The 16,706-nt window shown below is 47.1% G+C and overlaps 1 protein-coding gene across 6 annotated transcripts in view; it reads right to left on the bottom strand.

Annotated features, from left to right (window-relative positions):
• Positions 1-12,430: 12,430 nt before the first annotated feature.
• PTPRM (protein tyrosine phosphatase receptor type M) overlaps positions 12,431-16,706 on the bottom strand; it is a 662,162-nt gene continuing 657,886 nt past the window's right edge. For all 6 annotated transcript variants that reach the window (XM_061399910.1, XM_061399904.1, XM_061399907.1 and 3 more), the window contains one exon: positions 12,431-13,190. In XM_061399910.1, the coding sequence (XP_061255894.1) occupies positions 13,137-13,190 (54 nt within the window). In that variant the 3' untranslated portion in view covers positions 12,431-13,136. The remainder of the gene's footprint in view (positions 13,191-16,706) is intronic.

The raw sequence follows: 16,706 nt of genomic DNA, 5'->3' as shown, positions 1-16,706 counted from the left end.
TGACTGACAAAACCCATCACTCTATATTTACATCACTCTGCTTTTCAGTTCTGGGCAGCAGACTTCCCCGTAGGGAGGAGTGCTTCATGTGGCGTCTGGTGGCTAAAACGTTATTAACCACAAGGAAGATAGGAGTTGGAGCAGGGCCTTGGGTACAGTGATCAAGTTATGGGTAAGTTCTATGCTTGTTGATGGGAAAATTTATATTGGCAGCCATCCTTCCTGGTTGCCATGGTGAGGTGCTTCCTACTCTCACCAGTGGAAGCCCTGCTTTCTCCCACTAACCGCCCCGCCCCCCGCCCACTGCCGTTAACCCCGTCCCTGCCGCCCCCCTCCGCCACACACACACCAAGGAACTGGACTCTCAACCACATCAGTGATGCTGTGGCCTCTGGGTGACACAGCGTATGCAACTGTCATGATTCCAGCAAAGCAGGTGATTTTACAACGGAGTTGGGCCACAGAGCCCTCCGCCGCTGCAGCAGGGCTAGGCCTCCTACAGGGAACACCAGCCGTAGAGTGTGGCAAGAGGAAGCTGTGGGCTGTTCTCTCCTTCCTGGGAAGGAAACCTGAGCACAGAGAAGCAGGGAAGTAGGTCTTGAACCTCTTTCACTGTGGAGACCACACTTCCCCCAAGAAGACGGACTTAACACCTTCCTCTACAGAACAGGAAGGCCCAGACGTCTGTTCCCACAGAAAGGACGTGGGATGTCCAGTCCAGACTTCGAAGGGCCAGGTCCGGCAGGAGAGGCAGCAAACTTCCTATTTCTACACTTAAGCTGGGGGAGAGATGCGTTTGAGTCAATGCTTTATATTTCTATCTATATTGGATATATCTACTATCTCTCTCTTTACAGCTGTACATCTAATATAGGCCACAGAGGATGAGATGGTTGGATGGCATCACTGACTTGATGGACATGAGTTTGAGAAAACTCTGGGAGACAGTGAACAGGGAAGCTTGGCATGCTGCAGTCCATGGGGTCACAAAGAGTTAGACACGACTGATCAACTATTTTTTTTTTTAATATAAAGAGACAGATTGTAACTTAATGAGACTCACAATCAATGATAAAAAGACACTTGGGTGCCTGTTATGTGCCAAGTATCCTACTAGGCTCCATGGGAAGTTAAAACTGAGGTCAATATGCTCCCAATGCTTTTTTTTTTTTTTTAAGTTGAAGTATAACTGGCATAAAATATTATAGTAGTTTCGGGTGTACCACCTAGTGATTCAACACTTATATACATCATGAGCTGATCACCACAATGAGTCCAGTTATCATCTATCACCATTTAACACTATTACAATATTATGGACTTTATTTCCTATTCTGTATATGACATCCCCGTGACTTACTTATTTTATAACTGGCAGTTTGTGTCTGTGAATCCCCTTCACCTATTTAGCCCAACCCTCCACCCTGCCCTCTCTAGCAACCACCAGCTTGTTCTCTGTATCTATGAATCTATTTCTGTTTTGATGCTATGTAAATTTTCTCACAACAGCCACAACAAAAAACTCTTTAAGTTTCTGACTTTTTTTAAGCCGAAGTCAAAAATGTCCTATTCTGTGTGTGGACAACAAACTTAGCTCTGAGCTTTGCAGCCGCCAAGTCTAAGGCACTTTTCCTTGGAGAGTGAGGGGCTTACCTGACTTACAAAGCACAACACTTAGCTCTAATGGCCACTTAAGTACTGACAATTAAAACCAATACCCATTACATGGTCATTTAAATGTGTGACAATTTGCTAACGCTTTTATAACCTAATGGGATTGGAAAGAGAAGGTGAATTATGTTTAAACCAATGTACATAATTGAAAATGAGGGTAATATCTGATAAATTAGTGTTTTACAAAATAGATGGAGATGCTAAGATAGCATGAAGAAGGGAGGGGACTTCGGCAGATGGACACAGCATGCCTGTGTGCTCAGTCACTCGGTGGCCTCTGACTCTCCATGACTCTGTGGACTATAGCCTTTCAGGCTCCTCTGTCCATGGGCTTCTCCAGGCAAGCATACTGGAGTGGGTTGCCATGCTCTCTTCCAGGGGATCTTCCTCATGCATGTCTCCTGTGGCTCCTGCACTGGCACGTGGATTCTTTACTACTGCATCACCTGGGAAGCCTCGATGGACACAGACCCCTCGCTAAATCAGCAGGTGATGGGAAACCCAGTGTCCTGCCCCAGGCTGGGCTGGGGAGCCAGCTCTTGGGTTATGCACACCCCAAACCCAGTCAGTTTCTAGTGCTGGGACAACCTCTCTTCAGCCCAGGGAAGGCTGCCACCAGTTTCTGGGCTTTGCTAAGCAGCCAGGAGCCCTTAGGTCAGATGATCTGGGACCTGATGGCACTGAAAGGATGCAGAACACTCACGAATGGCTCCTCAATGGCAGATTCTCTTGCCAGCCGGGAGCAGACCTCCAAGGAACACAGCTATCCAGGCTGGCCTGGCCTGGGTGCTGGCCAGGCTCCAGCACGGGGGTTCTGGGGGTGGCGTAAGGGGTGGCCTCACCTGCTTGCTCGTTCCGCAGTCCTGGCCTCTTGCTGGAGCCGCCTCTCTGGGGAGCTCGAGGCCGATTCCTCATGTTGCTGGCTCTCACCCCCTGGAAGTCACATATGGGCCCCAGTGCCATCCCTAAGCACCGTCACCTGCTCTCCCCGGGAGGCCAGGATGCTCCCTGAGCAGGTTTCAGACTGTCTGGCCTTGCCGACACCTTGGCTTCACACTTCTAGCTTCCAGAGCCTAGACAGTACTTTTCTGTTGTTTTAAGCCCCTCAGTCTGTGGTGTCTGTTACAGCAGGTCCAGGACCCTCACCCACCTGGGCTGGGTGGGAGTACCTCATAGGTGGACAGACTGGTGGGCAAGCACAGAGCCTCCCTCAGTCACAATCCACATTCAGGGTGTTTGTCTTACCCCAGTAATATTATTTGCAGTGTCTTTTTAATTGCTTTCCATTTTAATGTTAAATATATTATAAAAGGTAGCATTATCTCCCCACTGTACATCAATCCTGGAGAAACAGTCTTGGTGATTTTTAATTTTTTTGTTGTGCCTCGTGGCATATAGGATCTTAGTTCCCCAACCAGGGTTCAAACTCTTGTCCCCTGCAGGTGAAGCACAGGGTCATAACCACTGGACTTCCAGGGAAGTCCTAGTCTTGGTGATTGATGGAATCAATTAGATCCATTATTATTATTAGAGAGATTTGGGTAATTTGATTATACACTAACTTTGAGAAGTCAACATATATACATATGGACTTAAATACCATTGACATTTCTGTTGGAAAAAATGTCCCAACAACAAGAGAAACGGCATTTCTTTGAATATCTGAAGCTCATGGACGCTTGTGGGGCCCAGATTTTGGTCTCTAACACTCTTTTCCAATGGAAAGGAAAAAAAAAAACTGAATTGGGGATTGAAGGCATGTTTTGGAGCACGCATATAAAAAATATCCAGATAGGTAATATAAAAGATGAAAGAATGAAGTTATTCAAAGAAAGTGAATTTGATGGAACATGTCTCACCCTCGTTATTTTTCATAGTGTAAAAGTGTTATCTATGCTACCTGTGGTTCTCATGTTTCTTTGGAAAGCTCCTGTCTGTTTATCAGATGTTAGATATGGACTAGCAGAAGCAGAAGGAGTGACTAAAACTGGTGAGTCAGCTACAGTAACCCCAGTGAATAAAGGAACGGTGCCGAGAGCAAGAGTGGATGGCACGTGGGAAGTGAAGCAGCCATCAGTGAGCTTCACTGATCTCGCCAGTTAACAAATATCCAAACACGTGTTCCCAGATAACAGAATAGCCAAATGTCCTTAACAGAAGAAAGCCCACTCCAGACTTACTCTGTCTTTTCTCAAGGAATGAAACCCTTGGCAACACAGGGAGATCCTAGTGAGCACACTCCAGGAGATAGTGAAGGACAGGGAAGCCTGTTGTGCTGTATGTAGTCCATGGGGTTGCAAAGAATCCTAACACAACTGAGCGACTGAACAACAACAGATAAGACATATGTCCAATTATGGTAATAGACCAGACTGGTACATCTCAATGATTGCACAGTGAGTGCACATGAATCTTAGAGGCCACTTTATTCCTGGAAAGACTCCAAATCTCAAAGTCAGCATGGTTAAGGAAGAAAGGAACCTAAACGTTCCCTGATAGAACAAGTGCAGCTTCCTTGCAAGGAAAGGAAACTCACCCCAAAGACCACTGGCTTTGGTTTGAATCAACTTGGTCTGTTCAACTGAGTCCCCACTAAGAATCAATAGGTCTCCAGCTCAAAGCCTGGATCCCTCAGGGCAGTCAAGGCAATAGTCCTTTACTTTGGGGTCTGGTAAAATTTCCAAAATTCTAGAAAGGTGCAAAATATTGGTTATTGAGCTGATATTGAAATCCTAGAACAGTGTAAAGCATGTGACACTGGGAATATACAATAAAAAGAGTGAGGACCAAAAAAGAAAACCAGTGAAAGCCATAGCACCAGATCTTTGTAACCTCTCTTAGTGTAAGGACATTAATTGATTCTGTAGCTTTTATACTTTTTGTGTGACCATTTTGCATTTAGAGACTTAGCATATTGAAGGGAATTAATATGTTGGAGTTGAGATTTTAATTAAATGCCTAAACGTTCTGGGGTAAGTTTGTAATCTAGGGTTTTTATTGATTGGGAACATTTATTTTGTTGAATCTATAATATGTTATTTATTAGTTGTAAGTGAATATAAATATTTAGGGCAAAGCTGATTGTTTAATATCTAAAAAATGCTAATTGTCTAATAAATTCCTAAGATTAATAACTGGGGTGTAGCCTAAATTACAGTTAGCAGTGTCTATTCCTCTCCTTGCACAGATGCCCCTCCAATACTAAGAATTCCATCAGCACTGAAAATGGAAAGCCAGTACTTTTCTGGTACATACTGAAATACTCAGAACTGTGATCAGAATAAATGCTCATCTTTGTACCAGCTTACAATTGTCATGTGAACCACTTGGGGTCTGTGTGCCATACTTCAGGAAATAATCCCTGAGCAGAAGGTTCTAGAACCTAGGGGGTAATAAAGAGCAGTGATCTACACCTTAAATTTCTTGGCTACAAGTACCTCTTCCTGAGGTACTTTAGACAATTAGCATTTTTTAGATATTAAACAATCAGCTTTGCCCTACCAACAAAGGTCTGTCTAGTCAAGGCTATGGTTTTTCCTGTGGTCATGTGTGGATGTGAGAGTTGGACTGTGAAGAAAGCTGAGCGCCGAAGAATTGATGCTTTTGAACTCTTGAGAGTCCCTTGGACTGCAAAGAGATCCAACCAGTCCATTCTGGAGGAGATCAGCCCTGGGATTTCTTTGGAAGGAATGATGCTAAAGCTGAAACTCCAGTACTTTGGCCACCTCATGCGAAGAGTTGACTCATTGGAAAAGACTCTGATGCTGGGAGGGATTGGGGGCGGGAGAGAAGGGGACGACAGAGAATGAGATGGCTGGATGGCATCACGGACTCAATGGACGTGAGTCTGAGTGAATGGACAGTTCCGGGAGTTGGTGATGGACAGGGAGGCCTGATGTGCTGCGATTCATGGGGTTGCAAAGACTTGGACACGACTGAGTGACTGAAATGAACTGAACTGAACTGAACCTCTTTCTGAAAGCTCCTATTAGGTACTAGAATTATCCCTGAAACCCAGTAGCTTAAAATATGTATCATCTCACAAACTTTCCAAGGGTCAAGAACCTGGGAGCTGCTTAGGTGGGTAGTTCTGAAAAGCTCAGATTTCCTGATTAAACAACTTGGGGAACAGAGGGTCAAATACCAAGACAGTGAGAAGGATCTCCCCAGGAGAAAGCAAACCCACTGCTTTATCCCTGATATAGTCCTATGCCTGAGACTTCAGAGATGGTTCCTGCCCTCCAGAATCTGTCTCTTGAAGGCTTGTTTCTCTGAATTTGGTGAAAAGGAGGTGAAAATGGCTGTAGAGATAAATGCTTCTATAGATATGAGGGTGGACAATTTATTTTTCCCTTGAAGGAAGAAATAAAGCCATTGTTGCAGTATACAACTTGAGTGAATACAGTTGAGTGTAGACAGTCCTGGATTATTGAAGGGGAATTGGAAAGGAAAGATGGACACTTTGGATATACTGCAGCAATAATACGCCTATTTGCATATATTCAATATATGCATACATTTTATCTAGCAGCTCTCAGTAGTTTGGTTATATTAAAGAAAACAGATGGATCGATTTCTCTCTTTGTTTATATTTAAAGTGGGTTTCTTGTAGGTAGTATGTAATTGGGTCTGCTGTGTTTAATCCAATCTGACAATCTTTTAATTGGGGCAATTCAGTCCAATTACATTTTAATGTGATTATTGATGTAGTGGAATTTAAATCTACCATCTTGTTCTTTGTTTTCTATTTGTCCCATCTGTTCTTTGTTCCATTTTTCTCTCTTTTCCTGCCTTCTACTGGATGAATTGAGCCTTTTTTTATGATTCCATTTTTATCTCCTTTGTTGTAGTCGTAACTTTCTGTTGTGGCATGTTGGTGGTTGACATAAGGTTTAGAGTTTGATCTTTAAATTCTCACTGTTTACCTCTAAATGACTTCCTACCATTTCTGCACCAGAGGAATCTTACAGCAGAACTGCTGTTCATCCCCTCCATCTTCACTCTATTATTTTTGTGATACTTTTTCCTTTTACCTATGTTATAAACTACATAATACACTGTTATCATGTTTTAAATTTAAACAGTCAATTATCTTTTAAGGATATCTAAATAACGCTATGGAAAGGCTTTTAGATTTACCCAGGTACTCACTCTTTTCAATGCTCTTCATTTCTTTGTATAGATGCAGATTTCCACCTGCAACATAGCTTCATTTCTTATACCCATAGATCTTCTGGTGATGAATTTTTCAACTTTTGTAATGTCAAAAAACATCTATATTTAGACTTTTTTGGGGCAAATATTCTTACAAGGTATAGAATTCCAGGCTGACAGTTTTTATTTTCATTCAGTATTTACATTATTGCTCCACTATGTTCTGGCTTGCATTGTGTCCAGAGAGAAGTCTGCTGTAAGTCTCATCTTTCTCTGCACACAACATTTTACCCCCTCTGGCTTCTTTTAAGAAAATCTTTTAAGATTTTCTCTTTGTCATTGGTTTTAAGCAATTTGATTATGATGTACCTTGGTGTAGCTCTCTTTATATATCTGGTGTTTGAGGCTGATTTGGTTTCTTGGATCTATGGGCTTATAATTTCCATCAAATTTGGAAAAAATTTGCCATTCTTTCTTTCTTTTCCTCCACTTTGGGGAGACACCAGCAGTTCACTGGTGCTTTGATCATTTTTTGTTCAGTCTTTTCTGTGTGCTTTATTTTGAATGATTTCTATTGATGTCTTACATTCACTATATTTTTCTTCTGTGGTCAAATCTGTTGTTAATCCCATTTGGAATATTTTTTAAAATCTCAGGCTTTGTAGTTTTCATCTCTTGAAGTTCTCTTTGGCTTTTTAAAAGTATCTTCCATGTTTTTTGCTTAAATATGCTAAATATTTTCTCTGGATTCTTCGTCACCTGGAATAAGGTTATAAAATAAGTGCTTTAATGTATTTGCCTACCGTCATCCATGTTATTTCTGAGTTAGTGTCAATTGATTAGTTTTCTCCTCTTTTTGTGTGTGTCATACATCCCTGCTTCTTTGTGTGCCTGGTAATTTTGAATTGGATGTCTGCTTTCTTGGGTACTGGGTATTTTTGTATTCCTATAAATATTCTTGAGTTTTCTTCTGTGGTGAGTTAAGTTACTTGGAAACAGTTTGATCCTTTTGGTTATTGCTTTGCTAGGCAGGACTACAGCTGTGTTTAGTCTAGAGATAATTTCCCCACCTACCGAGGCCAAACTTTCTTGGGTGCTCTGTCCAGTGGGAACAGGAGCTGTATGGTCCCATGTGAACTGAGTATTCTTCACTCTTGTCTTTTTGGGTGGTTCTTTCTTCAGCCTCACGTCCTTTCTTGATGTTTATCCTGATCAGTACTTAGCTGAAGACTTGATTGGGACTTTGCAGATGTTCAGAATTCCTTCTGTATGTAGCATTCTTATCTCTGCTACTCTGCTCTGCAAACTAGGCATTCTAGCTATTTTGAACTTTCAGTTCACACAATGAGGGGAACCACTGGGCTCCATCTGGACTTCCCCTCTGTGCATCCATTATCTGGATATTCTTTCAAGTCTGTAAGCTGGGCGATCCTAGGGTTCATTTAACATGTTTTCTGTTCCCAGCATTATTTGATGTCCAGTGTCTTGAAAACCATCTTTTCTTTTTTCTTAAGATTCTCTTTTGATGTGCATCATTTTTAAAGTCTTCATTGAATTGTTGCAATATTGCTTCTGTTTTACACTTCAACTTTTTTGACCACAAGGCATGTGAGTTCTTAGCTCCCCAACCAGGGACTGAACCCACCCCCCCTGTGTTGGAAATCAAAGTCTTAACCACTGGACCACCAGGAAAGTCCCTTGAGAATTATCTTAAAAGATATTTCACACTCCCCTCCCCACCGCTTTTTTTGGTTTCAATTAGGAGGATAAATCTATAGTCTTTGCTACTCTAGCTCGTCTGGGACTTGAAGTCCTGGATGCTAAGTCACTTCAGTTGTGTCCGACTCTGTGCAACCCCATAGACGGCAGCCCACCAGGCTCCCCTGTCCCTGGGATTCTCCAGGCAAGAACACTGGAGTGGGTTGCCATTTCCTTCTCTAGCATGTGAAAGTGAAGTTGCTCAGTCGTGTCCGACCCTCAGTGACCCCATGGACTGCAGCCCTCCAAGCTCCTCCTTCCATGGAATTTTCCAGGCAAGAATACTGGAGTGGGGTGCCATTGCCTTCTCTGTGAAGTCCTGGATAGACTTCTCTAAAGCTGACCATTTGTAGGACAGACATGATGCTACTGTAAGGAGTCAAGAGCACCGAGGCTATTGGATGAAGCACTGCATTATGAGGCTTAGGCTGTTTTGGGAAAGAAGGTAAGAAGGGGAGCCTTGCTCAGAGAACGACCTGAAGGGCTTCATACATTCAAAGAGCAAGGAAGGTGGTGACAGGGCAAGGGGAAGCTGGCAGCCAAAGAGGCTGGGGTCAGAGTCTGGCAAGCTGGAAGATTTCAGAGGCGAGGCCATTCGAGGTGACCAGCTGCAGGATGTGGCCATCTGTTAGCTCAAGTGGCATATGAAGGGCAGCTGCTGAAGATGAGGAAGCACCTGGAATGTGGAAGAATGAGCTGCTTCTACTTGGGGGGAGGGGTGCTTCCTCGGGAGGTGGGAAAAGAGCGCCTCATGGGAATCCAGGCTGTGGAGTAAGTTCCTTTACAATGGAATAAAATAAAAGTTCCTTAGGACACAGCAAAGGCAACTAGAGGTAATGTCAGCAGAAGAAGCAGGTACAATAAAGACGTACAGCAACAGGGAGTGTACCGTACATGAGAGGAGTGACCTTGACTGACAGGCTTAGCATCTGGGGATAAGATTTACTGTGTCCAGCTGACCAGCCCACTGGAGAGGTTCCAGCTGAGGTGGGGGTCTGAGGTGGGCTGGCAGGGGGATAGCCAGCCTCCAGGAGGCCTCAAGGACTCTTGTATCCTGGGACTGGTGCCCTGGTGTGTCCCCTCCCACACGAAACAGGGCTGACTTTAGAAAGCAATAGCATACAGTGGAAATGACGGCATGACTTCCAAAGCCAGGTCATGAAAGACCTCTGCATTGCTGCCTGGGTCACTGGGAGAAGACCTCATCATGCTGCAAGGACAAGAGCAGCCTGTGAAGAGGCCCATGTGGAGAGGACTGGGGCCTCCTACACCAACTTGTCAGGTGTGTGGGGCCACCCTGGAAGCGGGTCCCTGTCCCCTGCAGGCTCTCAGATGACCACAGCCCTAACCTAACACTTGGACAGTCTCTGCATGAGTGAACTTAGAGCCAGGACCATCCAGCAAAGCCATTCCTGGATTTCTGACCCATGGAAACTGCATGAGATAATCACTGTTTTTTGGTGTTTTTAGCATTTGGATTTTGGGATGATTGTTAATCAGCAGTAGATAACTGGTGCTGATTTTGGTACCCAGAACTGGGAGGTCTGAGAAAAACCTAACCATACAGGCATAGGTTTGGATCCAGATGGTGAGCAGTTCATGCTGGGTGCCAGTCACTGCAGGGTCACCCAGTCAGTTTGGGGCAACTGCTGGGCCTCTGAGGGTAAAAACAGCAGAGCTGCCACCTCACTCCTGCCTCCGCATCAGGCACTGGGTGACCCCGGGGCCCACCTACCTGGAAACACAGAGAATGGAATCCTGGGAAACGCAGTCCACTGAGGCCAAGTTTACACATTACAGACACCACAGCACCCAGACCCAACGCTATGATGAGGCTGTCCTTGAGCAGGACCATATCAGAAGTCAGGGACCTGGACCTCATTGTCACCGGACGCCACAGGGAGGGGGACCCCGGGTCCTGAGAGAAGACAGAGAAGGGACACAGTCGAGCGGTCGGCCTCTTTCATCTGCAAAGGGCAGGGACTTCTGCTGTGTCCAGAAAGCGGCAGGAATCCTGACCCTGCAGCCCGCCTCACAGGATGAGAAACAGCCTCCAAACGTCACTGCTCCTCCAGCACTATTTCTGCTAAGGGCTAAAGACAAGCGAAAGGAGGGTGAAAATCTAACAGGTTCAAAAGTCTGGTGGAAACCACTGCTCCCAGGTGAGACGGCTTTGACCTAAAAGGGAGGGACCAAGAGCTAACAGCATTCCTACACCCATGATCTTGGGCCCTCCTGGAATGATTCCTCCTCCCACGCTTCGTGGAGTAAAGACCACCATGACCTTGTCCAAGAGGACCAAGGGCTCCACTTCTCTCACAACCCAGCCTTGGTACAAGGGCGCCCTGGACACGGGAATGGTCCCCATTCCTGAATCCCAGAGAGGTAGACAGCAAGAGGCTTTTCATCTTTCAGGAGCTCGTCCAAGAGGGTTGGCGTGGTGATGCATAGAGGCCACTTTCTACGGGGACCTGGGGGACCTGGGTAGTGAGTTATCTGGTCCAGACCCAATCGGTGGCAGCTAGCACTTCCCGAGCACGTATGGGTTTCCTTCCCCTTCAAGGGGGCTAGGGGACAGTGTACTCAGAGTGCAGAAGACGGCAGGTCTCAGATTCAGGGTCAACCTCGGGCCCTTGATGGACAAACTCTGACCTTGTCAGTCTTAGTCACCGAGATGCCTAGAGCGGGCAGTGGGCTGTGTCCTGTCTCACAGGAGGGGCAGGTCCTACCTTGTGGTAGTCATTCAGTCGTGTCTGACTCTGCGACCCCTTGGACTGTACCCAACCAGGCTCCTCTGTCCATGGGATTTCCCAGGCAAGAATACTGGAGTGAGTTGCCATTCCCTTCTCCAGGGGATCTTTCGGACCCAGGGATCGAACCCGCGTCTTACTTCTCTTGCACTGGCAGGCAGATTCTTTACCAGCTGAGCCACCAGGGAAGCCCCTGGGCAGGTCCTACCCCGAGTGCTGTATAAATGACACAGGTGTGATGCTAGGACGCTGCCCCTACCTCCCCCAGGCCCTGCAGGCAGCCGGCACCCACCAGGCCGGGTGACTCTGGACACGTTGCTCAGTCTCTTGTGACCAAGTCTCTCAGCTATCCGATGGCTCAATGGCTTCAAACTATGTCCAGTCCTACCACTGGGGGGAAGGACCTGCTGCCACTAGAGGAAGCCCCTGCAGTTTTCAGCACAGACGGGTGTTCTCGAAGGACTGTCCCCATCACCCACGGGTCACACAGGCTGGGGCTCAGCTTGCACTCGGTGTGTGACCTCGCCCAGCTTCCTCCTCCTTCAGAGGCCAGCAGAGCCCTCAGGCTGCAGTCCCTTCTGCAAGAAACGTCTGTCCAGCGTGGTGTCTGGCTCAAATGCACTCTGGTCCTGCCACTCTCTAAAGAGTGTTCTGGCAGTGAGTCTCAGGCATGAATGAAGCCTGGAAAGGATGGAGATGATCCCCCAGAGAAAGGCAGAGGCTTCTCCTCCTGCTCAGAAAATCACCACTCTGGAGTCCAGCCCAGAGCTCCTGTCAGAGCCTGCCCGCCAGGTCAGAGCTCACTGGCCGGTGGCCTCTGGGGCTCAGAGGAGCAGCTCAGGATGGGTCTCGATTTCTCCCTGACAAAAGATCTCTCCGAAATCCTAACTCCACCTGCTCCAATCCAGCAGACCAGCCATGGTTTCTCTGCCCGAGGCCAGGAGTGACCAGAGCTGCCCCGCGGGGTGTCAGGACACCAAGCAGACACCACACTGCTCACGCGTCTTTATTTATTGAGCTGAGAATTCACACAGGTAGCATCATACAGTGAATGATTTCCAGGGCTGGATAAAAATGATTGTCACTCACCGCGCTTCACAAAAATTTCTTTTAATGAATAAATAATCTGATGAAATCAAAAATATTTACAATATAAACACACAGGAAGAACTGAAGAACTTCAGATCTGTGAACCTGATCGCCGACCTCCGCCTTCCTGAACCGAACGCCTCCCGAGCTTTTCCCTCGGAAACGATACAAATCTGATAGAAACAACAACTCATACAACATCTCTTGGTTCATTATACGTTTATCTGTTAGTCTTGGAAAGCTACATATATTATGCGACATGTTAAAATACAAATATTAACTAAAATAATATATTATCATAATGCCAGGTAGCATTCTCCACAGAACGAAAATGTACACTCAGCTGTGACAATAAGAAACGTTCACGGGCCACAAAATAATACCCCAAAGGTACAAATTCCTTCATAAGAATATAATTGTGCTCTTCAATTTACCATCTGTCCGCGCTGCTCGAAGGGGCTGGTGCCCAGGACGACGGGGTTGGACCGCTGGGTGCTGTGGGTGGGTTTCGGTCAGGCAGCAGCACTATTGGGAATCGGGCAGTGCAAGCAGTTTTATAAACACTTTTTTTTCTTGGACTCTTTTTTAAAAAGAGCCAATTAGGCAAAGCAAAATAAGCATATGGAGCTGTCTTCATCTCATCGGCACAAACACCGTGGCACTTCCTGGCTGTGCAGGATGGAAGGTTGGTGTGCGGGGCTCTTCATGCCGTCAGCCAGTATTCAAGTACTCTAGGGCTACCTCGTAGCAGAACTTGTACTGATCCTGGAACACAGAAGGGACACAACATCAGCGCGGCCATAGCGGGCCCCATTTCTCTGAGAGCAATGATGCTGTGCGTGAGTGCGTGCTCAGTCAAGTCCGACCGTAGCCCGCCAGGCTCCTCTGTCCGTGGGACTGTCCAGGCAAGAATACTGGAGTGGGTTGCCGTTTCCTTCTCCAGAGGATCTTCCAGACCCAGGGATCGAACCTGCGCCTGCTCTACTGGCAGGCAGATTCTTTACTGCTCAGAAGCCCCAATTAGGGCTTTAATTGGAAGCAATCAACCTGAGAAGGAGGTGAATCAGAAATGAGCTAGGACGTCACAATCCTGGACCACACACGTATTCACTGTAGATATTACACACAAGGCCAATGAAAGAAATATTCTGACATCTACACTTGTGAGGCTTCTTGGAAAGTTCCAGACAACTGGAACACATCTGTTTGTCCACACGTGTAAGTGCACCTGTTATATCAACATCCTGAGGACAAATTATGGGAAAGCCAAGAGGTGTATTGGGAGGGAGGCTGAAGATGCGCCTTCCTGATTTGCTCAGTGAATAAACATGGCTTCATGCCTGGCCTGGCTTTACCCTTGTCAGTCAGCAGGACTCCCTCTGGTTTATGAACAGTTATGAAGCACCTCTTAAATACCAAGTACCTTGACCTGGCCCCTGACTCTGAGAAGTCCATGGTCCAATGAGGAGGATGAGACAGGGACCCAAGGGCCCCCAAGAGGCAGAGCTGAGTGGGGCCCACGAATGGTCCCCAACATGGGTGCAGTGGAGTGGGGAGCAGCAGTTCTCAGGGGAGATGTGAGGGGGTAGCAGGTGATGGGGAGCTGGAGGAGGAGCATGTGGACTGGGGGAGGTGGATATTAAGTGCCTTGGGTTGCCCAGGACAGTCTTGACTGATGCCTGTTATCTTGGCGGAATGGATAGTTGAAGCCTTGTTTGCTCTCAAAAGTGTCCCAGTCTGAATGGTAAAGCCTGGGGGCCTCCTGACTGTGGTCCTCCTGGCAGGCTGCCCGGGTAAAGATGGCAGAACAGGGACAGGCACTGGGGGCAATGTCTGATGCCCCCTGGGAGCCACATCCCAGTTATTAATGGGGCAGCGAACTCATTTCTCTTGAGTGCAGCTTTCTCAGATCCCGGACCAGCACCTGTGCAAGCTTTCAATCCACATTCTAGGATTTATTGTTTTGGGATCTGATACTATTTTCAGAATATTTACAAGAAATCACTAGAATTTCAAAATCCTGATGCTGTCAGCTCATGGCTGACACTGGCTGAGGCGAGCTCCAATCATTGCTGTTTTTGTGAATCACACAGACAATTCTTTTTTTCTTTTTCGTGGAAACCTAAGAGATCAGTTCCTTCTTGCAGAAACATGATTTTGTACAAAGCTAGCTGTGCAGTTAGTTTCAATGCCAACTAGGGACCGTCTTCTTAACAGAGTGTTATGCATGCTCAGTCGCTCAGTCGTGTACAACTCTCTATGGCCCCAGGGACTGTAACCCACCAGGCTCCTCTGTCCATGGGATTCTCCAGGCAAAAATACTGGAGTGGCTTGCCATTTCCTAGATCTTCCCGATCCAGGAATCAAATCTACACCTCTTGGATTGGCAGGCAGCTTTTTTACTGTTGATCCTTAACATAGTAAGATGCACTTAAAGGGCCACGTGGCTGCTGCCTTGGGTCAAAGGTGAATGAGGAAGCCAGGAAGGGGTTTCGGGTTCATCCCAAGGGTTGGCTGTTGGGGGGGGGATCACTGAAGGTGCCCCATCATAGGCATGACTACAATTTTTCAAAATGAGTTGTCTCTCTCATCTCATCCTTCCTAAATAGGCTGCTAGCTCCACAGACTCTGTGATGACTGGTTCTGTACAGGGAATGAGCAGAAGGATCACAAATTGCTGGTCCCCTCCCCCAGGCACCTCGAAAAACACCTGAAATCCTCCCACTTGGAACCTGATTACACTTGATCACCAGATACAGCCCATCTTTGGCGGTTTTCTCTCTTTTGAACAGTATAATTAAGCCACATGAACCATCTCTGCTTCAGGGGAGAAAAGGCGTTTATGCTTTGGTCCCAGGATTTCCCAATCTGGGTGACATTAGCTGATGACGTGAGCATCTTTGTGCTGGACTGTAACCAGAGTAACTGGCAACTCCTCTTCAAGCCCCCACCTTCACTTCAGATGCCCCTTGCTCTCACAAAACAGGGAGAAAGTGAAACTTGAAAGGATACCCCACATGAGGTCACACTGTAAGAGTCCCTGCCCTCAGGGAGGGCATGGGAGGCCTTGGTGCTGGCGGGTGGCTGCAGGCGGCTCCCCCAAAGGCCGGACAGTGCCTTTGTCTGCAGAACATGGCCTCATAGTCAGCCTGTCACTTCAAACACCCCACGTCGCCTGAGAAGTTTCAAAGAGATTGTGCACTCACCTGGGGCAGAGTTTCCCCCTCACCACCCCTGCACACACACACCTGCTTTTGGAAATGAACACCAGCTTCAGTCTAAGCTGGATCCTTGCCGACAAGCAGAAAAACACTTCTGCCCGACATGCCTGCCAGGAGGGGAAGTGGGCCCATGTGCCAGTACCCTCAGGCGGGACTGTTTGGATCAGTGTTCCCAGGGGGTCGCACTGGGTGACCAGCCTATGAGACGCCTGGGGGGCAGCTGCCTGTCTCTGATGATAGATGGATGGGTCATTGCACTCAGTATAGCTTTGAAAGAGTCTGAAGCACTTTCTCCCTTTCCAAGGCCACATGCTGTCTGTGCATCTGGTTCTTTAGTCAGACCCATTGGCCTGTGGCCACTGCCTTCCCTGGTCCTGGAAGCAGCTCAGATCCCTGTTCTTGGGTCCAGTAAAGAGAAGAAATGGGAAGTGGGCTTGGCCTGCCCCGCCACCACCGTGGCCATACTGCAGGACTGGCCTCTTGTCCTCCTGAGCTGTGTTTCTCACCTGTGGCATATCACACGGGCTCTGTCTACCCCCATCTTCGGGGGCGCAGCCTGGCTCCTGTATCTGTGAAGTGCCCCAGCTGATCCAACGTGTGGACCGGCTGAGGGCCTTTCTAGACCACCCATGAACTTTCTTATCCTCGGTTGCACATCAGGTCACCTGGGGCACTTGTCCCACGGCTGCTGAAGCCAGGTCCATGTCACCTGGATCAGTCTCTGGGGTGGGCCTGGGGCTCAGAATTTTTTAAAGGTCCCATTACAGAGAAGTCAGTATCAGAGAGATAGAGACTAAAACTGTCATTGTTAGGGGAGGGGCAAGTGGAGTGATGCTGGTGAGGGTACAAATTTTCAGTTATAAGAGCAGTGAATTCCACAGCTCTACCATACAGCACGGCGACCAGAGTTAATGATATGGAACTGTACCCTTGAAACTTGCTGACCACGGATCACAAGCATTCTGACCACATAGAGTCAGCTGCACTCACTCCGAGAGCCCACAGTTGTGCTGATTACCGTGGTCTAGGGAACCACTCCACAACGTGAGTGTGTCAAGTC

Source organism: Bos javanicus, chromosome 24 (assembly GCF_032452875.1).
Source record: "Bos javanicus breed banteng chromosome 24, ARS-OSU_banteng_1.0, whole genome shotgun sequence".
Lineage (NCBI taxonomy): Eukaryota > Metazoa > Chordata > Mammalia > Artiodactyla > Bovidae > Bos > Bos javanicus.
The sequence above is the reverse complement of the archived record's forward strand: the minus strand, read 5'-3'. Positions and strand labels throughout refer to the sequence as shown.